General features: G+C 37.0%; 1 protein-coding gene across 19 annotated transcripts in view; it reads right to left on the minus strand.

The window, feature by feature from the left end:
• Positions 1 to 26,850, minus strand: part of tns1b (tensin 1b) — a 244,776-nt gene that overhangs the window by 28,956 nt on the left and 188,970 nt on the right. For all 19 annotated transcript variants that reach the window (XM_046844816.1, XM_046844817.1, XM_046844814.1 and 16 more), the window contains 6 exons: positions 20,432 to 20,544; positions 20,100 to 20,160; positions 17,108 to 17,183; positions 13,325 to 13,454; positions 10,124 to 10,189; positions 9,884 to 10,000 (listed from right to left, as the gene is read on the minus strand). In XM_046844816.1, coding sequence (XP_046700772.1) covers positions 9,884 to 10,000; positions 10,124 to 10,189; positions 13,325 to 13,454; positions 17,108 to 17,183; positions 20,100 to 20,160; positions 20,432 to 20,544 — 563 coding nt within the window. The remainder of the gene's footprint in view (positions 1 to 9,883; positions 10,001 to 10,123; positions 10,190 to 13,324; positions 13,455 to 17,107; positions 17,184 to 20,099; positions 20,161 to 20,431; positions 20,545 to 26,850) is intronic.

The following is a 26,850-nucleotide window of genomic DNA, read 5'->3' on the forward strand; positions in this document are numbered from 1 at the left end:
CTAATTTTATAAAATAGAATTTTCTCTAAAACCAACTTAAATTATATTCAGTAGATTTGTGCTGGGTCATGGGAACAGGTCCAAGGTGGAAATGAACCATGTATGTATGGCACACCAGTCCAATGCAGGTCACCATACACATACAGTACACCATACACATACAGTACACAATTACACAAACTGTTCAATCATTGCACACAGACATTAATTCAAGCTCAGAATCGAACCAGGGACCTTGAAGCTGGCAATTAGGTGAGGTGGCAATGCTGCTCCATGTGCTACCAAAAAACCTTTTTCTCAGTCCCCTGGACCATACCTAAAGCCTTTAACCATGTCCATTACAATGAAAAGAAAAAACTTTAAAAACAAATGGTTGTTGACTTGCACATAGTAGGTATTGGACAAAAAATATACACATAAACAGTTAAAACACCTTTATGAACAACAATTACCATAACAAAAAGTTTCCTTTGTCTGACTTTGGACCTTTTGTTGAAGAAGTAAAAACAAAATCCAGAATCTTTGCGATAAGTATGTGCACATCACACAAAACTAGTATCATTATTACATGTGCAATACATTAAACAATATAAATAATTAGAGGTAAAATATTACATATAAAATACACTTATACTGGGCAACAATTTGAAATACACTAAATGCATGCAAAAATTATATGTGGAAAACACTAAACCAGTGCAATACTAATAAACTTCCTGCTTCTGGCTACATTCTCATAAAGTGCACCTGTAAAGGGACCTGAGGAAACCGCTAAAGGGTCCGTACTAATACTTGTGGTATCATGTAACAATAAGTGCAATAACAGTAAATCTACAGACATAGAGAGTAGCACAGATACTGAAAGATTTAATTGTGTGCTGAAAAAAGTAAAAAGCTGCATGAAAGTCCTGCCATTACTTCAGGCTCAATGCACTTTAAACTGCAAAACTGCAAAAAAAAAAAATAAATAAAAAGAACTTGCTCTTATCTCTGTTAGCTCTGTTGCTCTTAGCTCTGTTGCCATAATGGCAGTTCTTAAGTGCATAACATTAAATATGCATTAAAGATGTTTTGGACCATCCACATCTACAGCAAGACAAAAGTGTTTAAGGACTGCAGGATGAGGGAAAAAACTGGTCCACTGAGACCCGGTGAGGTCAGATATTCATCTAGTGGGACGTGATGAATGTGGCTGCATCAGCAAAGCTGAGAAGACTCTTTGTGTTTATGTAACAGGATTGAAAAAAAAAAAAAAATGGAAGAAGTTGACGACTAAATCTGCCCTCTTTTGCCCTCCCACAGGTCACCTTCTCTTCTCAAAGGTCAAATACCACACTGCATTTTGAGTAACATTTCAGCGTGTGCTATACTGAGAACACATTAACATGAAATAAACAGATCTCTTATTTCTGGCTGGATAATTTCTAGACCATCAGCAGTCTCTCAGTGTATGATTTAAACCTGCCCTAGACTAAATGCTAATGCCGCATTCAGTCAAGTATTAAAGTGAATCGATCCAAAACCAAACTCTTTGCATGCAGAGCTTCATGTGATTCAGGTTTAGAGCCAAATATTTTATTAGCAATGATGTAGCACGTCCGGAAAAGTAATCAAGCTTCATGCTAAGAGCTGAAAAAGACAGGGTATGCAGGAAGCGACTCTTTGCTGGCAAAGTGACCAGCTGTGGTACTGTGGAAACCAAAGATGCTAAATTCTGCTCACAACATGTACCCCATACATACACCAAAGTAAAATGTGTGAATGTCATGAATTCTTTTCCCAAATCCGGTTCATTTTTATATTCTGGAAGTAGCTTAAGCTGGCCGGCACAGAAGAGCATTTTTTTTCTCATATGAAAGAACATGCTAATATTAAAGAATATTACCCATCTGCCAAAGCCATCTCCATCTTGGCTAGTCATACAAAATAAGGGAAAACAGACACAAGCGATATTAGACTCAATGTCACTGTCGGTTCTTGTAAATCTACTAAACCAGAATGTTATTACTAGGCAACATAGTGAAGATAGAGTGTCTCTCAGGTTTCACAAGTCAAACAAAGTTAGTATTAGTGTTGGGATCACATTTTTCACCTATATTTTTGAATTTCTAATATATTTCTGCTTGATAGTTTATGAACGCAAATCTTTTTGGTCCCAAGTAAGCTGTAAATGCTGGAATTATTATACATGAATAAATACTACTAATAAAAAAAGAAAAGTCATGAAGTGTAAATTATAAATATATATATATATATATATATATATATATATATATATATATATATATATATATATATATATATATATATAATATAATGTTAAATCTCATTATTATAAATAAAGGATTTAAATTTCTAAACATAATTTCTCTTGACACCTAGGGGCCTTCTTCTTCAGCCATGCATACACAAAGTTTTGTCAATGTATTATTTTGTATGAGGTTTGAATGCAGGAACCAGGAACGTAATCATGGATAAACTGATTATGAAGAGCTCCCACTCTGCTGATTGGCAATCATATTAGCATAACTGACAGTAACTGCTGACATTAATAGGCATTTAGATCACATAAAATATATACAAAATATACATGTTCGATACATAACAGTTTTGCAGCACATACTCAAGAATCTTACTCACAGAATCATAACTGAAAAGACATATGAACTGTCATCCCAGTTAATAATTTAATCCCAGGTAAGACAACAAAGTTTTCTGGAACACCATCTTGACCACCTTTTGTATCTCTTAGTTTTATGAAATCCAAGCCATCCAAGTGGCTATGAGAATATTAAATGCAGTTTTAAACTGAAAGTGTATCTTGATAAAATAGCCACTTTCTAGCCAAAGAACTGTATGTTCCAAAGACATTTTGCAGTACAACTGAGACAGCTTTCTTTTTCCTAAATTTGTTTCTCATTTGCTCATGGACCCAAAATCTATAAAAACTTGGGCCAATAAAACGTTCCAGTACTTCAATTACCCGAGAGAACAGCAATTAAATAATTGCAATTAAAATTGAAAGCTAGAGGCAACTCTAAATCATGCAGACAATAAAATAATTAGATACTGGATCATTATTGAAATCAATAGTGATGACTTTAGCATAGTTTTATTTGATTAGGTTTTTTTTGTGCTAGAACAACCTCACAAAAGCAGCAAATACTAAACTGCTAGTAAAGATATTTTTGAAACTTTGGATGCATTTCAGCAAAATGACATATATCCAAAGCTACATCTTGTACATGGCTCTGGGGTGTATACTAAAGAAATCTAGTATAAAAGTTATAACACTCGCATTGGCAAAGTGTACAGTTTTAGAGCAATGTGGTTAAAAAATTCTTCATGGACTAGTCTATGAAAACTAATGGGAAGAGTATGGATTGAGCGAGAGATACAGCCTCATAAAGATCAACACCATAGCCATCTGTTATAGGTCAGAGAACGCTATTTAGGGAGACTATCTGACCCATGCCGAGGTATGCGTAGAGGCCTGGAAAACATAAAAGAAACAAGACAATCGTGTATTATAAAGTCAGAAGGGGTCAATGAGAGCCCTTCCTTTTGTTTTCCTTCACCCACACTTACAGTTCCCATCGTACTTCTCAAGGGCTGAAGAAAAACATAATTACAGCAGCTGGAGAAATGACGTAAGCTGAGAAGTAAATGTCAACAAACATGAAACTTTCTGTCATGAAAATGTTGTCCCCCAGCAAAGTCAAACCCAATGTATATGACTTTATTTCCACAAAATACACTGGCTTTCAAGATGAGCTCTGCTCAGAAACTATAACCAAGCCAATAAAGCACCCCCACAAAGCAAGGACACTAAAGAAATAAGTTGCTGGGTCTGTTATATAGTAACAAGTCAAGCTGGCACATGTTTGCGTTGATTCAGCTACACTGTTACACAACACTCTCTGTCTGGTGTCTAAGCAATTTAATCAGTAAAGCCCCGACTGATGAAGCCAGATTACTCTATTCAACAAAATAGGATAAGACCTTTATCATCTCTAAGAGGTTCAATCTGCTATTTGCTCTGCAAAAATGCATGTTTGTCACAGCTCATGTCATGGTCCATGTCCATCGGTAGACAATTACGAAGCAAATCGTGTATATTAGATTAAGATAGCTGCAGCCGCAATCTGCAATATGACAGAGTAAATCAGCAGTGGCCAAGCTCAAAGTCAAGCTAAGTGGGAAAAAACAAAAGAAAAACAAATCGCCAAACAGCTGATACAGGCACTCCCTGCCAGTCCTCCAGTCAGACTCCACATGTGTGCAAACCGAACAATTTGGTGACAATTCCCACTTTCGTGTCTGCACAACAACCATAAAAGTCAGATGGACCACACACATATCACGCTCATCAACAAACGTCGTTTTAGAGAACCACGTCCATTGCAACGTGCACCTATGGTGTCATGTGTTAACAGGTGGGAACTATAAAATATTCGGCACCATGCTGACAGGCCCGTCTCTCTGTTAGAACTCTTGTTAAATGTCATGAGCTCAGAGGCTGGGTAGCATGTTCTCAACAATACAGCCTGTCAAAAGGGTTAATGTGTATTTTAAGGCCTCCTATAAATTATTATTATTTTTTTGGATAATTAAGATCTCCTGTTACCAGCTGTACAAACAGTTAATTAGATCCAGTTCTTCTCTGGACAGATTTCTATATGTAGGTCTGGTCTCCATGCACAGCTAACCACACCAACACAGCGTAATGACTTTCTGTAACTTGCAGCTGCATTTCAGCGTGCAACACAAACACTGCGGTGCTCAAATAGCTGATCTGAGTTAGGAAACTGTTAGGATCTAAAACTGTCAGGAGCAGCATTTAAAGACGTGTTAACCACATTCAATCTAACTTTGTCAAAATCTGTCTGGCCTGTGATTACTTGAAAAATATTTACCACAGTGTGGTTTTTTTGCTGTGGCAAAAAGTTGTTAAGGCAGCAATGACGCAATTATTATGCAATTACACAGCCCAAACTGTACACTAAACCAGCCTGGATAAACACAAGGCTATATACAATATCTAAACTCAAATTACTAATGCATGGTAACCTGTGAAACCCATTGAAATATGCAGTTCCAAGGAAATATGGCAGCACACTGAGAACTTAACGCAATTATGCATGTAATTTAATTCTTTTAACTTGTAAAAATCAAATATATGCATTCAGCGTGAAGTTAAAAAAAAAAAATATATATATATATATATATATATATATATATATATATATATATATATATATATATATATATTTAAGAAAAAATACATATTTATGTCAACCTATATCAAAAATAAAATGTCATAAACCCAGTTTTAAACAATAAATACATAAATAAATAAATAAATAAATTAGTAAACAATGTTTCTATTGGTTTGGACTTTTTACCAGAAGTAATATTTCAGCAAGAACTCCAATCATACTGTATGATCCAGTTCTTATGTCACAAAACTAGCATTACTTTCTATGTGTCACAAAAAGGAATGTCTAATATCATTCATGACAAGAGCATAGACAAACCAAAAAAAAGGAAAAATAAAAGCGTTAAAGTTTAAAGCCTACCTGCAAACAGACAGCATTCACTGGCTTACTATCCTTCAAACCAGGTCTTGTGATCTTTGTTTTCAAACTTTGCTACTGAAATGTGTGTAGTGAACAGAAGCTACTGCGTCATTCCTACTCTAGTGACAGACAACAAAAAAGGCTTTGGTATCTTGAGAGGCTGGAGGAGTTGCCCGTGGCTCTCTCACCACCTCCCTGACAGTGCCTGTCCGGTCTCATCTCCCCACCTCCACACGTTTTACACCCAACCATTCGGAAAATGTCGTGACCATGGGCTCTGGACAAATATGAGGCAGGCCACGGTAAACAAGACCCTAGTGGTCTCTTCTGTGAGAAAGGCCGTGAGATCTGGGGCACTTTATTGCATCTCTGGGAGATACAGCGACCTCTTTTGCAGTCATGTCCTTATTCTCTCCCTCAAGCTGCTTCAAAGTCCCTGTAGATTATTACACAGTTTATATCCTTCTGATCTGACTAATGATAATTGTAAATAGTCCATCTGGTCTCAAATTAGCATATGATCACAACAGCTTGTGCCATTACTGCCTAAGAGGTTGCTGTAAGGAATTTCAGCTGTCGGTCATTGGGTCACATTTGGTAAAGTGCAGGTTTACACCACACATGTAGACACAGGGAACTGTGTGCTGTCAAACCCTAACCTCTAAGGTCATTGCGTTGAGATGATAAGCAGCATATTACCTACGTTTAACATTTTAGAGGAGATAAGAAAAATGTACCTGTTATCCCACTCATATGTACACCAATCAACTGTAACAATGGCCCACTAACCTGGAAATAAGCTCCAATACCCTTTATGTTTAATGTGCATATGCAAACTTTATACACTCTTACATAAGTCATGATTTGTTATCATTTTTGCAGTAAAAAAAACCCACCCATATCAGGGTATACACTATGCCACATTGCCTGAATTAAAGACTATTGCTATATTAAAACAGCAGTGAACAACATGAATCATGAATTGATTAATGAGGATCAGAAAATAGTATCAGGTACAAGGAAAATCACAAGATTATGAACCTATTATTAAACCTGTTACTGAATGAATTAAACAATAAGTTGTTTTTAAAAAATTTAAGCATCTATATATTTCATGCATAAGTTCAGTGCATTTGTCCATCAACTCATGTTCTGAACCATGTTATAATACTATTAAATAATATAAATTTCCCCACTGTGGGACGAATAAAGGTTTATCTTATCTTATCTTAAATTATATATATATATATATATATATATATATATATATATATATATATATATATATATATATATATATATATTAAGAACACACTCAAAATGCTACAGAAAGAAAAGAGTGCGTTGCTGACAGTCTTGGAGAAAGGTCTTTCTTCAGCTTTAATCACAATACAATGACGTTCGGCCCCTTATCTCACTCCGGAGTTTTTTGGCTCTCACAGCTCAATAGAACTGTTTGTCCCAGTTTGTCTTTTGTGCCCGGCAGTAATCTGAATTCATGCTCTGTCTTACATCACTGCTGCGTTCATGTTGTAGAATGTTCTCTCGTATTCTTCTCTAGCTGGCTCACTGCTGCAACGAACAGGAGGCGTGGTTAGTTCAAAACTTGAGTACTTGGCCTCTTGACCAGCAGTTCTAGCCAACCACAGAGACAGGCTGGCTTACAGCACCGCTTCGAAGGCTACAGCCAAAAGATCAGCGTCCCCTTATTTCTGGCTGGCCTATTTAAAGCGAGGATGGTTTCACAGGATTGGATGTTTTATGGCTAGACATCTCAAATGACTTGGAGTGGGAACTGAAGTAAAAGAATGTGTGGTCAGAAAAAGACTAAAGCCTTGACATTTTTTGGATATGCCGAAGAAGTGATAAACAGATATGTTCAACTCCTCACATTTTATTTCTGTATATTGGGCTACAATAAAAATAATATATATTTACTTAGAAATCACAATACAACTGAAGCTTTGCATACACTGTAACTGTTTTAGATGATGACAATAGATAGATACGCCTTATAGAATTACAGAAGTGTCATCAGTAGCTAAAGAGTGGAATGTGCTATATGTAGCCTGCCGACCCCACAGACACAAGGTGGGGTGGGGGAAGGAACCAGAATCTGGTGGCCAGACATGCTGTGGTCAGGTGTCCTATACCATTTTCAAAGTTCATCCATATGAAAAACCTCCTAAACCATGACCAAGTCTGTTTAGGATTTGTAATGCATGCTTTTAAATTCACATTCAAAGCAGGGGGTTGAGAGGGACTTGCCAGGGTCCTATTGACATTTTACCGCTTTTTATACCATAAAAAACTCGAATACGAACGCAACTTTATTGTGCAATTTGAGATTAAGATTGTTGATTGTCATGCTTGTCAAGCACAGCTTGATTGAATTATTTTACAGTGTTGCTATCTAACAGCATATCACTATGCAGTATTTCTGGCTATAATATTAATGATAATATATACAGTACAGACCAAAAGTTTGGACACACCTTCTCATTCAAAGAGTTTTTTTTATTTTCATGACTATGAAAATTGTAGTCACACTGAAGGCATCAAAGGCTATTTGACCAAGAAGGAGAGTGATGGGGTGCTGCGCCAGATGACCTGGCCTCCACAGTCACCGGACCTGAACCCAATCGAGATGGTTTAGGGGTGAGCTGGACCACAGAGTGAAGGCAAAAGGGCCAACAAGTGCCAAGCATCTCTCAGGAAACTCCTTCAAGACTGTTGGAAGACCATTTCAGGTGACTACCTCTTGAAGCTCATCAAGAGAATGCCAAGAGTGTGCAAAGCAGTAATCAAAGCAAAAGGTGGCTACTTTGAAGAACCTAGAATATGACATTTTTCAGTTGTTTCACACTTTTTTGTTATGTATATAATTCCATATATAATACCACATGTGTTAATTCATAGTTTTAATGCCTTCAGTGTGAATCTACAATTTTCATAGTCATGAAAATAAAGAAAACTCCTTGAATGAGAAGGTGTGTCCAAACTTTTGGTCTGTACTGTATATATATATATATATATATATATATATATATATATATATATATATATATATATATATATATATATATATATATACACACACACACACACACACACACACACACACACACACACACACACACACTAACCCCAGATCAAAAGGCTAAGATGTGGGCCTGCTGATCAGAGGGTCATAAGTTCAATTCACAGCAACACCAAGCTGCTGCTCCTGGATCCTTGAGCAAGGCTCTTAACCCTTAACTTGGCAGTTGTGTTAATGTAAATTGCTCTGGATTCTGTTGCCTGCCAAATACCGTAACAGTTTATTCTTTAACATACCATGTTTAGGTGTTCCTTTATTATAAAATAACCATAATAAAATCTTGGAAGACACTTTGTTTATTACCTGAAACATACATTCAAAAGTATCTTTTAGGTAATGAAAGATTTTTTACTTCAAACATACATTCAAAACTATGTTTCAGGTAATAAAGGATTTTATTCTATCCATTAATATGCCATGTTTATGGTTCACCACTGACTACCATTGTTACCACCATTATTGGCCAAGCATCATAGCAGCGGTCACCCTATGAAATTTGATAAAATGACTGTATGACTACAAAGTTAGTTTTTCTATAATTATGTCATATTTTGAACATAATACAAATGCCTCACCAAATTCTAAAACTTCCATCATGCATTTCATTGCATGGCTTCATCACATTTTTTACACGTTTCATCTCTGCATGATGAGACACATGGCTAAATACAACTTGTGTGTACATTTAGTGAAGGAATATCTAAATGGGAGGTGGTAGCTCAGTGGTTAAGGCATTGGGCTTTGGATCAGAAGATCACAGGTTCAAATCCCACCACCACCAAGCTGCCACTGCTGGGCCCTTGAGCAAAAGCCCTAAAACCCTCCCCTGCTCGGTTGTAAGTCGCTCTGGATAAGGGCGTCTGCCAAATGCCGCAAATGTAAATGTAAATGAATATAAAGAAAGCACTGCTAACTCTGTTAGATCTGAGTAAATCGGTCTCTCAGTCTCACACACACTGGACAGCCTATTAAAACCAGAACAATCATGAAAAATGTCTTAGGCCGAAAGTCTGTCTTGCAAGAACAATGAAATAGATTAGAAAGAGTTTGATGCTGGAGAAGGAAAGAGCCGAAGGTAGCACAAAATACCATTTCATACAATCTTATGTCAAATGCAAACATTTTTTTTTTAATTAGTCTAGCCATTTTACTATGCATATTTAAAAGCTTTTACTGTTAATAAGTCTTTTTTTTGAGTACTCACCTTCCATTGAGTCTTCAAAGCGCTGATTGAAGTTTTCATAGGAGTCCCAGCGAATTAGAGGATCCTGGGTATTGTAGTCAACAGAAACACTGGGCCCATTTTCTAGGTGGCCCATTCCTTAAAAAAAAAGAAAGCAGCTTTTTAGCTAAAGGAGTAAAATCTAGGTTGGGTTCTACAAAGTCTCTGAATTGTAGTTCAATATTAATGTTTGAATAAAAAAACAAAAGCAAAAGTCAGTACCTTGGATTTTCTCTGGCCCAAATGAGAAGACAAATTCTACTTTCCCATATTCTGGAAATCTATCGTCTGAAAAAGGACATCAATACAATTTTAGAACCCTGTGTTGTTGATCTAGATTTGTTTAATGTTGTTTTTGGAACAAACATTATAGTTCACAGTTCTCAAGGTGAATTGCAATAAAAATAGTGACAGAATTTCCTCTACTACCTCACTACCTTAATGAAAACTGTACATGCTTTGTGGTTTACCTTTTAAAGATAGAATTAGAAAATAGAATAAATGTTGTAAGTTATCTCTTGATTCTTGTTTGTCCAACATGGCTGAACTTATACTCAAAAGAATGGTACACTATATGGACAAATGTATTGGGACACCAATTTTCCAGTCATATGGGTTATATGTTTCAGTCATATATTTTCCAAATTGTTATAACAAAATTGAAAGCATACAACTGAATGCTGTAGCATTACATTTTCCCTTCACTTGAACTGGGAGACCTGTTCTGTCATGACATTGCCCCTGTGCACAAAGAGCTTCATGAAGATTTACATGGGTTGGATTAGAAGATCTTCTGTGGCCTGCTGTAGACCTACCTACCGAACACTTTTGTCATTAATTGGAACGCTAACTGCACCCCAGACCTCCTCATCCTACATCAGTACCTGGCTTTATTAATGCCCTTGTGGCTGAATGAGCACAAATCTCCACAACCACAATCCAAAAACATGTGAAATATTTTTATACAGCAAATGGGGACTAAATGTGAAACTGGTGTTCACAAACCTTTGATTTAAGAATGTATATAAAAACTAGGAATGTTCATGAAAATTATATCCTGATTTACTAACATTCTCAAGAAGAGATGACTTTATATGGTCATATAATATTCCATATCCTTATTTGAAATTGTTCAGATGTAGCATATTGTATATCACTAAAAAACTTTGGATAACATTCCAGGTTGGAGCGTGCTTTTTCTCCCCCTGCATTGCACGTAAAAGTCATTATTTAGGCCTGGTAAGTGTCTATTTTTATCCATTTAACCAAAAGGTTAGGGTTGTGTGCAGTTATGTAGCAGTTTTGCCTTTTCCTTGATATGATTGATATACAGTGCCCTCCACAATTATTGGCAGCCCTGTTTAAGATGTGGTCGTGGACTTCTAAAAATTCTCCTTTTTTTTAAAACAACATAGAACCCAAATGCAAAAAAAGAGAAAAATCCAACCTTTTATTTAAGTACATTACTTTGGTGGTAAAAAAATCACACATTTAGAAAAAGAAAAAAAACTTGAAATCATGTGTGCCACAATTATTGGCACCCCTGATGTTAATACTTTGTACAACCTCCTTTTGCCAACAAGACAGCACTTAATCTCCTCCTATAACATTTCACAAGATTGGAGAACACAGAGAGAGGGATTTTTGACCATTCTTCTTTGCACAATCTTTCTAGATCATCCAGTGTCCTGGGTCCTCTCTTATGCACTCTTCTCTTTAGCTCGCCCCACAGGTTTTCGATTGGGTTGAGGTCTGGGGACTGAGATGGCCATGGGAGGACCTTGAGTTTGTGACTGCTGAACCACTTTTGTGTAGATTTTGCCACATGTTTTGGATCATTATCCTGCTGAAAGACCCAATGACGACCCATCTTCAGCTTTCTGGCAGAGGCCATCAGGTTTTTATTTAAAATATCCTGGTACTTCAAAGCGTTCATAATGCCATGCACCTCAACAAGGTTCCCAGGGCCTTTGGAAGAGAAACAGGCCCACAGCATCACAGATCCTCCACCATACTTCACGGTGGGCATGAGGTGCTTTTCGGCATACTCATCTTTTGTTTTACGCCAGACCCACTTAGAGTGTTTGTTGCCAAAAAGCTCAATCTTAGTCTCATCTGACCAAAGCACACGATCCCAGTTGAAGTCCCAGTACCGCTTAGCAAACTCCAGACGTTTACGTTTGTGAGTGTTAGTGAGAAAAGGCTTTTTCCTTGCATGCCTCCCAAACAGCTTGTTGGTCTGATGGTTGTTTTGGAAACTCTGTGACCCCAAGATGCCACTCTTTGATGCAATTCTGTGACGGTGAGCTTGGGAATTTTTTTTACTTCTCTTACCATCCTCCTCACTGTGCGTTGTGGCAAGATAAACTTGGGACCTCTTCCAGCCTTGTTTGTCACTGTTCCAGTTGTTTTAAACTTCTTAATGATTCCTCTGACTGTAGATACCGGCAAGTTAAGGCGTGGCTATTTTCTTGTAGCCATTGCCTGACTTATGAAGGTCGACACACATCTGCCTTACTTGAATGGTGTGTTCTCTTGTCTTTGCCATGTTGACAATTGGGTAAGAGAATTAGGCCTCTGTGTCACGTCATATTTATACCCCAGGGAAACAGGAAATCATGAATTACTAATTAAAAGTCCCTAGATACCCTGACCAACCTTAGCAACTACAGAAAAATATATTTAAAAAAACAATTACATTTTTCAGAGGAATTGTTAGGTGCCAATAATTGTGGCACACATGATTTCAAGTTTTTTTTTTTTCTAAATGTATGATTTTTTTTACCACCAAAGTTATGTACTTAAATGAAAGGTTGGATTTTTCTCTTTTTTTGCATTTGGGTTCTATGTTGTTTTAAAAAAAAGGAGAATTTTTAGAAGTCCACGACCACATCTTAAACAGGGGTGCCAATAATTGTGGAGGCACTGTATATATATATATATATATATATATATATATATATATATATATATATATAAGAGAGAGAGAGAGAGAGAGAAAGAGTATAATGTGTGTGTGTGTGTGTGTGTGTGTGTGTGTGTGTGTGTGTGTGTGTTAAGAGAACAATAATTACAGTAGGTCAAAGATTTAACTCTGAGTGTAACAAAGCACTAGAACTTGATCATTGTTCCAAAATTGCTAAATGTAGGTAAAATTTACTATAGGAACTGTCAAGAAAATTATTCAATTAAAATAACCCATGTAGCCTTTTAACAAGGAAGGAAAGATAGAAAGGAGGTAAGAAAAGTGGAAGGAGGAAGGATAAAGAGGAGAAAACAAAGAAATGCAGTGCCAGTCTATTAAAATTTGCTGATGTAAGCAGCAGATTTTTATATTTATAATGAATTATAAATATTATAATAACAGGGATCATTGCTTTAAGTATTTGAAAGAGTAAGTATTTGAAAAATAACACGTTTTACCTTTAAATGTCTCGTCTAGCTCGTCCTTTCCAAAGACAAGGCCAAGGTCATGGACAGCACAGGTATGAAACTGAACTCTGAAAATGACGTCTCTGGAAGGGCTGCGGAAGCGCTTGTGATAACACTTAAGCTGCATGGGAAAACAGATAACACTAATGTAAACCATTACATCACACACAGGCTTAGTCCATAGGGGAATAACAGAAACATTCCAAAAACTGGAAAAATGACAGGGTATAAAATGCTTATTTGCCTGCATTTTAAAGTGGTTCATATTGGGTCTTTCTTAAACTCATACTCCAATCTATACATATGCGGTTCTATTATGCCTTATTATACAGTCTATTTTCATCCACTTTAAGGATGCTTAAAAAGCTAAAAGCAGCACAGGAAATACACTCTGGCCTGGCATGTATTACACAACATATTTTACAGGGCCCCAACATTCACAGGTACTATTAACAAGATCCAGCTTCATGATTTACTGAAACAATGTGCACAATAAAGCTGTGGCCAGAACAGCAGCTGCCTCAGCCATTATGGTATATCAACACCTACAACCCCCGCCCCCTCCCCTACAGGCACATGCCAGTGCCTACCTTTTTTAGAGCCATCCTCTATGGGCAAGCCCTATTAAACATCTTAGATTAGATTATGAATCTGGATGACCATGACCTTTCCCATGCAGAAAGGATTTCAGATATACTGTGCATGTCTATATCTGATGTAATATATGAGAAAACCTGGCCAAACCTCAGACAAGGAAATAAAAGTCCTCACAGGCCACAGAAGTAACGATATCCTATTGCCTTGGAAAGCGGCAATTAAACTGTTTTGCTTGGGGCTGACAGATATGAAACACACAAGTTTTCTTCTCATAGAACCAGAAGCAAAATAAACAAGACAAAATGGAGGAAGGTGGGAAAGGAAGCCAAACATCATGTGGCTTTGAGTCACTGCATTCCAAGCAATCACAAAGATCTTGTTTTCTTAATATATCCTGCATATTTACTGTATGAGTCTATTAGTATTACAGATGTATATATAGAAGGCAATGATAAATGTCTTGGGGTTGGGACCAGCAAAAAGAAGAAAGCATTTCACTATGTAGTGGAAAATATAGTTTCTTTCAGTTTTCAAACATGTTTTTTTCTTTTGTGTGGATTGTAGTTTTTACCTTTTGTTTTAATGTACAAAGCCTGATTGCTTTCTGTGGTACGGTGGCAAAGTCAAAGTGTTGGGTTCAAGACCACCTCAACCAAGACCAAGTCAAGACCAAAACCATATTGTTCAATAATCATAAATAAGATCATAGTTAACATTAAGTATGATGGCAGGAACCAAGACTATGCCAAAGCTGAGATCAGAATCACTGACGTGTTTATTTTCTGACTGTAATATCTTTTTGAACTAAGATGAAATTTCTCTTCTATAAGTAAATTCTAATAATTATACAGTAATTACTTCTAACCTTTACCTGTCAACTACTGGTAATAGTATTTTTTAATTAAACATATGACATGAATAGGACATAGGCTTATTAAACTTTGTGACCAAATATATGCTTGTTATATGTACTTCTACAATATTTTTCGAAGAAAATATGTATTTTGAAACAATCACTTTTATTCACTTTTTGTAGTGTATTCTGAGGCCTCTCAGGCCAACGCAAGACAAGATTTATTTCACAAAGAACAACACTAGTGACCTGTGGTCTTAAAAGCGATCCCTGAAACACAACACTACAAGGCAGAAATGGGAAGTAACAAAGCGCAAATACTTTGCTACTAGATTTTTCTGGTATCAGTCCTTTACATCACTATTTATTTTTCTGACAACTTTCACTCATTACATTTTTACACAAATATTTGTACTTTGTACTCGTTACATTTTCAAAACAGGCTTGTTACTTTAGTTTTAATCTATTCGGTGACATGATCAATATTGTTTCTTCTCACTGCGTTTTCAGCCAATCAACTGATTTCCCGTCATTGCACGTTTATTTTTTTTCCAATCTACCACTGGTGTATCATTTCCTGGCTCTCACACACATCAGATGTAGACTAGTTTACGAAGCAAACATTGAGCAGGCAGAAGGCAGCAAGAAGTTTGGGGTTAACGTGGATGAGACAGAGGGAGTCAGTGATGTAAACATGACTGAGAACAGAAACATTCTTGATCACCTGATCATCATCTTTTCTCTGCTTGTGTTCTATATGGTGGATGCTAAACAATTAGGTACAAAAATTTGTTTTTGTACTAATATATGAATTATGGCTGTCAAAATGCTAAAATAGTTTTAGCGGTATCACCTTATTAACTGTCCGTGTAAATATTTTGTATTAATGCTCTTTGTTGAGTTTGGTTTTACTAATAATAAACATAGATTTGCATAAGGCATTAATATTTGTACACGCCCATGTTGATTAGAGTACAAAAAAATTTGAATTTGAATTTAAAGTACATTTAAAACAGATAAAAATGTTAACTCACAACAATCATGCAATTAATTACAATTAAATATTTTAATCGATTGATAACTCTAATATTAATATGATGTAAGGTCCAGTTACCAGCGTGACACTTAAACAGGTAGTAATAATGGCTACCTTTTACTTAAGTACATGTCAAAGACCAAACTTCTTTACTTTAACTTAAGTAAAAAAGGATAATCAGTACTTCACATTTTACCAGAGTATTTTAAAACTACTTAAGTGAAGGATGTGTGTACTTTGCCACCTCTGGTACAATGTGGCATTTAAAAGAAACACCTCAGGCAGTTGATCATGTGGATCAGAAGGTTTATTCCCACTCTTCTAGCAACTGACACAAGATGGTCAGAGAGGCAAAGAAAACACAAGTCAGTTGATTTTTCTAAAACTACCCTATCACAATGTACTTTTGTAGAAGTGTAATTCTGACACAGTAATGGTTTTATTCAAAAATATTGCTCGATTTGGAGGAAAAAAACAAGCTATGATGTAGCTTTGGAAAGTTCTAGTACTATAAAATGCCTAGTAAAATGACAGTAACTGTATTCATTCCTCTTTTCTTCAATAGGCATCATGTTCGCTAATAATAATAGATTTTATATTGATTTACATCACTTGTTAATGTAAATTCTCTGGCACACCTTCAGTTCTTCTTTTAAGTCACCTGTCTGTCTTTCTTTCTTTCTTTCTTTCTTTCTTTCTTTTTATTTGCTAAGGACAGAAAAGTTGAGCTCATTGTTAAGTTGCTGCTCTGACTGCAAAACCTTAGAGCTAATTAAATGTATTACTTAGCTATACAAATTACCCAGCTTTCTGGAAAAGAATGAGGTTGAAATAAATCTGTGCTGGAATTTTTGCAGATTGTAACTGTCATCATGTTCTTACAGCGTTCTTAAATAAGTAATCTGTTATCTCAGGTAGTATTTCCTTGTGAATGTCACTTCGGGAGTTCTCTGAAGTTGTTTTTTGTCTTTTATTAAGAATGGCTAAACTAGTCAAATTGAATTAAGTCTGATTGATGATATTATTTGACATTCAGAGAGCCTTTCTATGATTCTCTAAGGAAGTCCTGTCGAAATATGCTAAAACTATTTTTCCCCTTACCTTCAATGCCTAGGTTTCAGATATGACCTATACTGAAAAATGGATCCTTATTAAATCTTTGAAAAAAGGATTTGTATGATATAATATGTTACAGTATTATTAAAATGTCTTGCAATTCTACAAACATGAAGTCTACAAGGACACAGTGTTTTGTTTTTTTTGTATATACACCATGCATTAGACTTACCAGAATGTCTCCTTTCAGCAGTAAACCAGGTTCAATAGTTATGCAAATGCTTGTTTGGCTGTCACCTTGGACATTACTGTGAAAAACATAGACACACATAGCAAAGTTGACAAAATCCATATAATCACAATCACTGATATTTAAAAATACAATACAATAAAGTACAATTAGTACTCATTTAATTTTAGGCTGGCATGGCATGATAGCAGAATATTCTTGAAAGTTGGAAACTGTGTGAGAGTTGTGAGAGTGTGTTGGACTTATTGTATAAAACAAAGATGACACTATAAAGATAATAATAACTTATGTGTGACTGCTGATTGTAGTAAAGTAATGTTGGACTGATGCATGTCTGGTTTTTTTTTACCCTATTTCATATATAAACATTTGTGATTTTGGAGGTAATTTGTTGAGTGATTCTGTATTTTCCACTTTTTCATGCAAAAGATCATAGGGTATATAGTGCAATTTAAAGGATTATTAGGAAACCAAAAAAAAAAAAACCAATAATCTCAATGAATAATAGTCATGTAGGTGATATTTTGAAAAATCCACAGTAAATGAGAGTTCGACTCCAAGTGCACAGATGCAGCAGAAACTTGTCTCAGTTTATGAGGTGACATGGACGAAGCTATTAGCATTAAACTTTACAAACTTATCTATGTGAGCAGAGTGTACTTATAAAGTAGTTAGAAATTGAACAGACTGTCCAGACTAAGATTATGCAATATAGATAACACTACAAGCAGGTAGGTCATCAGTATAATGGGTAACAAAGAAAACTGATGGTGAAAACCAACCAAAATGCCAATGATGTTTATGCTAACTAAACTCTTTCCATGTATTTTTTCCGAAAGCTACCTAAATCATTTTGAGGTCTGAATGCAGATGTGCAATTACAGAGTGCAACACCTCAATATCCATATATACACAGTGTACATTGGATTAAATTAGGGCTCTCGATTTCGCAACAAAAAAAATCTGCTACTCTCAGGACACTAAATCACAGCATTTCTTTAGCTCAATTTAATCCCTTAATGCTGTAATGAGTCTTGTGGTTGCTGAAACCTCACATGCCCGACAGCCATTGCAGTATGCCACTCTCTCATCGGATTCCAAACTCAAGCATAATCCCTCTGATCCGGTCACTTCTCTTCTTTTACTGAGAGGGTTATGCATAGAACTTTGTAATTGACATAAAAGCGTATTGTCTTTTCCTCACAACGCTACAACAGCCTCAAAGTGCTATATGCAGGAGGTAGACATACAGGGAGTGCAGAATTATTAGGCAAATGAGTATTTTGACCACATCATCCTCGTTATGCATGTTGTCTTACTCCAAGCTGTATAGGCTGGAAAGCCTACTACCAATTAAGCATATTAGGTGATGTGCATCTCTGTAATGAGAAGGGGTGTGGTCTAATGACATCAACACCCTATATCAGGTGTGCATAATTATTAGGCAACTTCCTTTCCTTTGGCAAAATGGGTCAAAAGAAGGACTTGACAGGCTCAGAAAAGCCAAAAATAGTGAGATATATTGCAGAGGATGCAGCAGTCTTAAAATAGCCAAGCTTCTGAGCGTGATCATCGAACAATCAAGCGTTTCATTCAAAATAGTCAACAGGGTCGCAAGAAGCGTGTGGAAAAACCAAGGCGCAAAATAACTGCCCGTGAACTGAGAAAAGTCAAGCGTGCAGCTGCCAAGATGCCACTTGCCACCAGTTTGGCCATATTTCAGAGCTGCAACATCACTGGGTGCCCAAAAGCACAAGGTGTGCAATACTCAGAGACATGGCCAAGGTAAGAAAGGCAGAAAGTCGACCACCACTGAACAAGACACACAAGCTGAAGCGTCAAGACTGGGCCAAGAAATATCTCAAGACTGATTTTCTAAGGTTTTATGGACTGATGAAATGAGAGTGAGTCTTGATGGGCCAGATGGATGGGCCCGTGGCTGGATTGGTAAAGGGCAGAGAGCTCCAGTCCGACTCAGGCGCCAGCAAGGTGGAGGTGGAGTACTGGTTTGGGCTGGTATCATCAAAGATGAGCTTGTGGGGCCTTTTCGGGTTGAGGATGGAGTCAAGCTGAACTCCCAGTCCTACTGCCAGTTTCTGGAAGACACCTTCTTCAAGCAGTGGTACAGGAAGAAGTCTGCATCCTTCAAGAAAAACATGATTTTCATGCAGGACAATGCTCCATCACACACGTCCAAGTACTCCACAGCGTGGCTGGCAAGAAAGGGTATAAAGAAGAAAATCTAATGATATGGCCTCCTTGTTCACCTGATCTGAACCCCATTGAGAACCTGTGGTCCATCATCAAATGTGCGATTTACAAGGAGGAAAACAGTACACCTCTCTGAACAGTGTCTGGGAGGCTGTGGTTGCTGCTGCACGCAATGTTGATGGTGAACAGATCAAAACACTGACAGAATCCATGGATGGCAGGCTTTTGAGTGTCCTTGCAAAGAAAGGTGGCTATATTGGTCACTGATTTGTTTTTGTTTGGTTTTGAATGTCAGAAATGTATATTTGTGAATGTTGAGATGTTATATTGGTTTCACTGGTAAAAATAAATAATTGAAATGGGTATGAATTTGTTTTTGTTGTTGCCTAATAATTATGCACAGTAATAGTCACCTGCACACACAGATATCCCCCTAAAATAGCTAAAACTAAAAACTACTTCCAAAAATATTCAGCTTTGATATTAATGAGTTTTTTGTGTTCATTGAGAACATGGTTGTTGTTCAAATTAAATCCTCAAATAAAATTAATCCTCAAAAATACAACTTGCCTAATAATTCTGCACTCCCTGTATTGGCCCATCTATGCACATTTGTACAATTTACTAGCTCTCATTAAAAAAGGAAGAAACAGAGCACAGAACATCTGGTGGAGCATAGACTATCTTGTGACTAGTGTATATGTGTGTGTGAGTGTTAGGCGGCTAGGACAAGGTAGTAAATGAAACAAAGAACGGTTCTTACTAGATCCCTGATGTGTAGACTGGCTGCATGGCCTGGTAGATCTTGAGGAAAGGGCGGCAACCTGTAAGTCACAAGTAACAAAGAAATAGAAAAAAAATTAGTAAGAGGAAAGGAGAGAGAGAAAACAAGGCTTCAGTGTAAATAGTGGGAGAGGGAATATCTAGCAAAAAAGTGTGGCCTACCTAATGTCTACTACCCACTACTTTGAACTTAAATCAGGCTTCTTATGCTTGGCAAAGGCATGACATTATGAAATAAAACAGCTATCCCAGTCCAGGGTTCTCTTTTCAATTCAGCAGGCCGATCATGCATGAGCACAGACACAGACTCACCTCCTTTAGACTCAAAGTTGGGGATGCCATGCATGATGACGTGATGCAGGAACAGAGGCTTGTTGTTGATTTTGATGTGGCCAGAGAGCAGCCCACTGAAATACTGCACATACCTGAATTAGACACAGACAGTTTAAAGAAAAATGTAAGAAATAAGGATATAACAATATAGTAAATTAGGGAAGAATGAAGGCAGTGGAACAGGAGCTTCTGGTTTACAGTAGAAATGTGTTTACAAAGGGAGAACAGTAGTAGGATGACTAAGATTAATAGATAATTTATTGATCCCAGAAGGAAGAATAAATTGTAAAAAAAATATATGTTTTTAATAATTATTTCCATGTTTGTTTGGAATTGTGCTTAGAAGTTCCAGATTTTCCTTTCCCCAGTAGATTTAATTTCCCCTTGGAAGATCCCCAGACCTCTCCCTAACCAATTATGAGAAAGTATAATCTCTCCAGAGGGTCCTGTGTCTTTCGCAGGGATCTTCATCTAGTACTTCATACCTGATATAGCTCTAGCAGAAGCCGACCAAGACACATCCTTGTAAGATGTCCAAACCACCTGAATTGGCTCTACTTGATTTGAAGGAGAGGCAACTCTACTTCAATGCTTTTCCACATTGACAAGCTCATCAGCATATCACCAAGAGTAAACCCAACAATTCTCCAGTAAAAAAAAACCTTGTGACTACAAATGGTTGAAAAACAAAAACATTTTGCGCAAACTGAGCAAACTGCTTTACCATCCCCAACTGTAGCCATGTTTCATTGTAACAAACACGAACTTGAACTGAAATTCAAACACAGAAGAGTGTTTAAATAAAAAAATAATAATAAATAAAAAAGGAAAAAAATCTGTCAGGAGCGAGAGCAGTCAAGCTAGTTGTAATTCTAACATTTTACTATTGTATTTTATTTTTATTGTTGTATTGTTTACTATAAGTGTTTTGAAAATCTCAGCTTGTGACCAGGAGGTGTCTCTGTTGGAGACAAAATATTGGCTTTGACAAAAAATTGACAAACTGACACACGAGACTATACATAAGTAGACAAACTATTTAAAACAAAACACAGAAAAGGTGAACACAATCTGGCAACAAACCAATAAAAGGACTGGGTGAAAAGAGGACTATAAAAAAACTTAAAATAAACAGGATCATAGATCCTGCTAACTCAGAGTCTGTTGCAGGTCATAAGACAGTTTTATAATGGTGTGTAGGAACGCCTTGTTTTCCAAAAAAAAAAGCCCCAGAAGATGCTCTGTGTGCTTCAGGTTTTTATAAACAGGAAGAGGATTTTTTTCCCTACTTTAGCACCGAGGCCTCTTCCTCTGGGAGAACACAGTGACCACACTTTGAGGAATTGTTTTCCCACGCAAAGCAGTGACATCAGCAGATCTCCTTCTAATCACAGAGCTGCTTTTCCATCAACACAAATCCATTACCGCTCGGTCGAATAGGGCTAAATAAAGCAGATCTAATGGAGTCTAAAGTGTGAAAATGTAAGATCTGATGTGCTAATGGCAATGTCAAGTTCATTGCCAAATATTCACTTATCTTAATAAATATTTCCTTACTTTATTATCTTTTTTTATTCTCAAGGGTGAAATTGGCTTTTTTCACATGTCCCAAAGTGGGAGAATGTTGAGAATGTGAAGTCAGCATGTAGGATCATGTATTATACAGTTTCCTTGACCAGTTTCCATTTAAAGGCTGTTCTCAGGGGGCACATCAGGGATAGAATATCAATTCTGGACTCATGATCTCATGATGTTTGAGGCAGCAGAAACACTGTGTGGGATAGTGTATATATGTGTGGCTATATTTGCTGTAAAACACATGACTTCCTGTGTAATGGTGCCTCATGCAAGGATGTGTGTGTGTGTGTGTGTGTGTGTGTGTGTGTGTGTGTGTGTGTGTGTGTGTGTGTGTGTGCCTGTTTAAGACACTGCTGCCTGGCATGTAGCATTACACATGCCTCCCATAATAACTGCAGACTGGTGGACAACCACTTGTGGCTAATTACAGGCCCAGTCAGGAAATAACAGCACAGACATCCCAAATCTGCATTAAAAACCCTTTAGGATAATACTCACCTCTGGAAGAAAGTTTTATTTCAAAATGGTATGGGCTACATCCAGAGAATTGTATCAAATAAATCTAAGAAATGCGTGCAAAGCAAAAGCCATGTGTGCTTCTGTGCTTCACTGGCATGCAGTTATGAGACGTTGAGTGTGCTGACCTTTGCTTTTTGTGGATAGTGGACAATGTTCTCTTCAACATTTGACAATGGTTGTATAGCTTAATAAAATACAATAAACATCACTGCAAAACGATAAGTATTAAAAGCCAACAGTGAAACTATGAGACTGCTAATGTCTCAGGGGAAATGCAAAAATACCACCAAACAAATAAGCGCAGATTTACTGAGGACATTATGAATATTTCTATGTAATCATATTTGATATATATTTATGAGTGGCATTTTGTGTTAGTTCAGACAATGCTTACGGAAAAGAGCAAGAGCTTATTTTACATTATTGCTGTAAAAATTAGGACTGTGATTAATTTCTTGCAACATTATTGTCCATAGGTGCTCATTAGTTTTGTTAGGAACAATCATATAATATGGTAAATATTGTCTCAGAACCAAAAAAGCTAGAAAAATATTGTCCACCAGATAGACAGAGGTGGCAAAAGTACACACATCCTTTACTTAAGTAGAAGTACAGATACTCATGTTTTAAAATACTCGGGTAAAAGTTGAAGTACTGATTAAACTTTTTTACTTAAGTGAAAGTAAAGAAGTCTTGGCTCTGACATGTACTTAAGTAAAAAGTAGATAGATAGATAGATAGATAGATAGATAGATAGATAGATAGATAGATAGATAGATAGATAGATAGATGATAGATAGATAGATAGATAGATAGATAGATAGATAGATAGATAGATAGATAGATAGATAGATAGATAGATGGATGGATGGATGGATGGATGTGATAGCCTAGTGGGTTAATGTCAGTATCCCCACAAGGATGAGTTTGAGAGTTTGATTCCTGGTCGAGCTGTGTTGGTAAATAAAACTTCTGGACCTTGTGCCCTATAAAAACATTTCATTTCTGTGTTGGATTAATTTCTTGATTGGTCTTTAATGAAAGATAACTCCACCAAAAAAAGGCACTTCTGTGGTAGCTCAGTGGGTTAAGGCTTGTGCCTGAACATGGTCCTTAATATAGTCCATGCTGGTGATAAGGTTTCAAAGCCAGTCCTACATGCCTTCTTTCTTACAGCGCTTTTCAGCAATGGTCCCTCAGTGGTTTAAGGTTTGTGCCTCATTTAAACATGCTTCTAAGTCTGATCTCTTCCATGGTTGAGTGGGTTAAGGCTGGTGCCTTGCTGATGGTGAGGATCAGGGTTTGAATCCTGCTTTCTGCCTACTAGTTGCGATATAGGTTATGTTCCTGCTTCCTAAATCTTTCTTTAGCTTTATACTCTTGTGTTGATGGGGTAAAGGTAGATAGACCTGCTCTAAACAACCTTCCGGGCCTGTCTTCCCTGATGGTTCAGTGGGTTAAATCAGGTTTCTTGCTTTTGGTGGGGTTCAGTGTTCGAATCCTGCTTTCTGTCTGCCAGTCACGATCAGGATTCACTTCCTACATCTTTCTTTAACGATATATTTTTGTTTTTAATGGGTTGAAAAGAAAGATAGACCTGCTCTAAATAAGCTTTCAAACCTGTCCTCACCAATGGTTCATTGGGTTAAGGTTGGTATCTCGCTAGTGGTGGGAATCATGGTTTGAATCCTGCTTTCTTCCTGTTATTTACAATGTGGGTTCAACTTGTGCTACTTACATCTGTATTCACTTCCCACATCTTTCTTTACCGTTCAATTCTTGTGTTGATGGTTTGAAAAGAAAGATAGACCTGCTCTAAACAAGCTTCCCAGCCTGTCCTTCCTGATGGTTCAGTGGGTTAATGCTTGTGCCTTGCTAATGGTGTGAATCAGGGTTCGAATCCTGCTAGTCAAGTCATTGATTTGCTTCGTATGTCTGTCTTTAGCATTATATTCTTGTGTTGATGGTTTGAAAGAAAAGATAGACCTGCTCTAAACAATCGTCACAGCCGGTCCTTCCCGATGGTTCAGTGGGTTAAGACTGGTATTTCGCTGTTGGTGGGGTTCAGGGTTTGAATTCTGTGTTTCTGTCTGGTCTGAATTTCTTGATTTGACGCCTGAAACAAACGATAAACCCCCAAAAAAAAGAAGGTGTGTTGTGGGACTTGATGGCTTTGTGGTAAAAGCCTTGCCTCTGAGCTCAGAGGTTGCTGGTTCAATCTGGCTTGTCCCCACACTGGGTGAGCTCTGTGTAAAGTAGTGTCTGGTGAGCAATGAGGTAGTTGACTGTAAACAAAGGCTGTGAAGACCTGCTGCTTCATAGCCTCAGAAAAAGTGAGGGTGATAGGTTTTTGGCAGAATTTTTCTCTATATATGCAAAACTAAGTCGATACTTTTTTGCTTTATAACCCCCTCTTTTCAGCTTCTCAGACACCAGGGGGCCAGATGCCCGGATATTGCCCCCCTGCTTCAGGATACGCCCTCCGGAACCTTCCACATCCAACCTTCCACGCAGCCATTTCTGACACCTTCCCTACTACAGCCACCGGAACCTTCCACACTCTTAACTTTGAGCCCTGGCCGGGGTTTGAACCAGCAACCTCTCAACCCAGAGGTAAAGCTCTTCCAATTGAGCCACAGGATCTCCTGCAAGAAGCTGATTTTTAGGACCTTTTTTGGGTTTTTTTAAAAATTTTTAAGTAATTTAAAGGAGAGCTAAGGGGTAGGAATCGAACCGGGTGAGTCAGATAGCAGAGGCCGCATTACTTACCACTACACTACCAGAGGGTGACAAACAAGCCTTTGCTTATTGGACTCTTGGCTTTTCTATAATTAGGAGACCAGTGTTTTCTCTTAGCTCATGATGGTAGAGGGTCAAAACTTCTCCTTCCTGTACATTCTCTCAGTAACTTGAAGTCTATGAGAAGTGACTCAGGTACAAGAACCACATCTCCAACACCTGCACCACTGATATACCATGATTTGCCAGCAACCAATTTTAATAATCTTTCATTGTTCTGTTTTTAAAAACTTCTTATAATGTTCAATATGAAACTAGAGGTAAGAATTGAACCAGGGAAGTCTTTCATCATAGATCACAAATGGCATTACTTCAAAACTCAAAACTTTGTTAGACATGTAAATAAGCAGGAAAGAAAGAGACAAAGACAAAGAGACACAGACACAGCTTTAGAAAGAGTGAGAAACAAATAGAGAGACAGCAAGAGGGAGACATATACAGTGAGACAGAGACATTTACTAAAAGAGACAGAGACAATTAGATAGAGAAAATAGAGAGACAAAGATAGCGAGATATAGCCACTTCCTGTTGGAAGTGTTTATCCCGAGCGACTCTTAATGATCTCATTTACTAAATGAGCAGTAGTGAGTTAAGTGCTTGCTCAGGTGCCCAAAAGGGGCAGCTTGGAGGTGTTAAACATGTATCATATGTACAGCATGTGATATATATGTAAGCATATGTACAGTGATTAAATATAAAGGCTATATCAGTGCAGAGACGTGTGGACATCATTTAGAGCCTTTGCTATGTTTCCACACGGACAGTTAATAAGGTGATACCGGAGAAAATGCACCTCTTCAAGTCAAGTCAGGAAGCTTTTATATATAAAATTATAGACATTTTACAGATTTAAATGATGTATTGTTTTTATCTGTACGATCAATAAAGACAGTAATTTAAGTTTGTGTCTCCATTATGAGGGAAAAACCCACAAAACGCCACCCAGAGGGTTAATTGTGAGAATCATGGCGGATTTTGGTGTTTGATTTGAGACTCAGAAATAAAACAAAAGTTTACTGATTAAAAATATTTTTATCTGGAGTTTATTTATTTATTTTATATCTAAGTAAAGAAAGGAAAAAATTTCGTGCCATTTAAAATAATTTTAATTTTGACAGCCAAATATATATATATATATATATATATATATATATATATATATATATATATATATATATATATATATATATTAATACAAAAACGAATAAAAATGTTGTTCCCTAATGAATGTGTGCAGTCTGAAGATCCACATATAGAACACAAGCAGAGAAAAGATGATGATGATCAGGAATGTGTCTGTTCTCAGTCATGTTTACATCACTGACTCCCTCTGTCTCATCCACATTAACCCCAAACTTCTTACTGCCTTCTGTGGTAAGTGAGAGTCCGTACTCTATACACCAGTCGATTGAACGCACAGTAACAGGAAATCGGTTGTTTGGCTGAAATCGGCATGCAGTGAAAATAAAAAAATAATATTTCACCTGTCTGTTTTTAAAATG

The sequence above is a fragment of the Silurus meridionalis genome, chromosome 3 (genome assembly GCF_014805685.1).
Source record: "Silurus meridionalis isolate SWU-2019-XX chromosome 3, ASM1480568v1, whole genome shotgun sequence".
In the NCBI taxonomy this organism is placed as follows: domain Eukaryota; kingdom Metazoa; phylum Chordata; class Actinopteri; order Siluriformes; family Siluridae; genus Silurus; species Silurus meridionalis.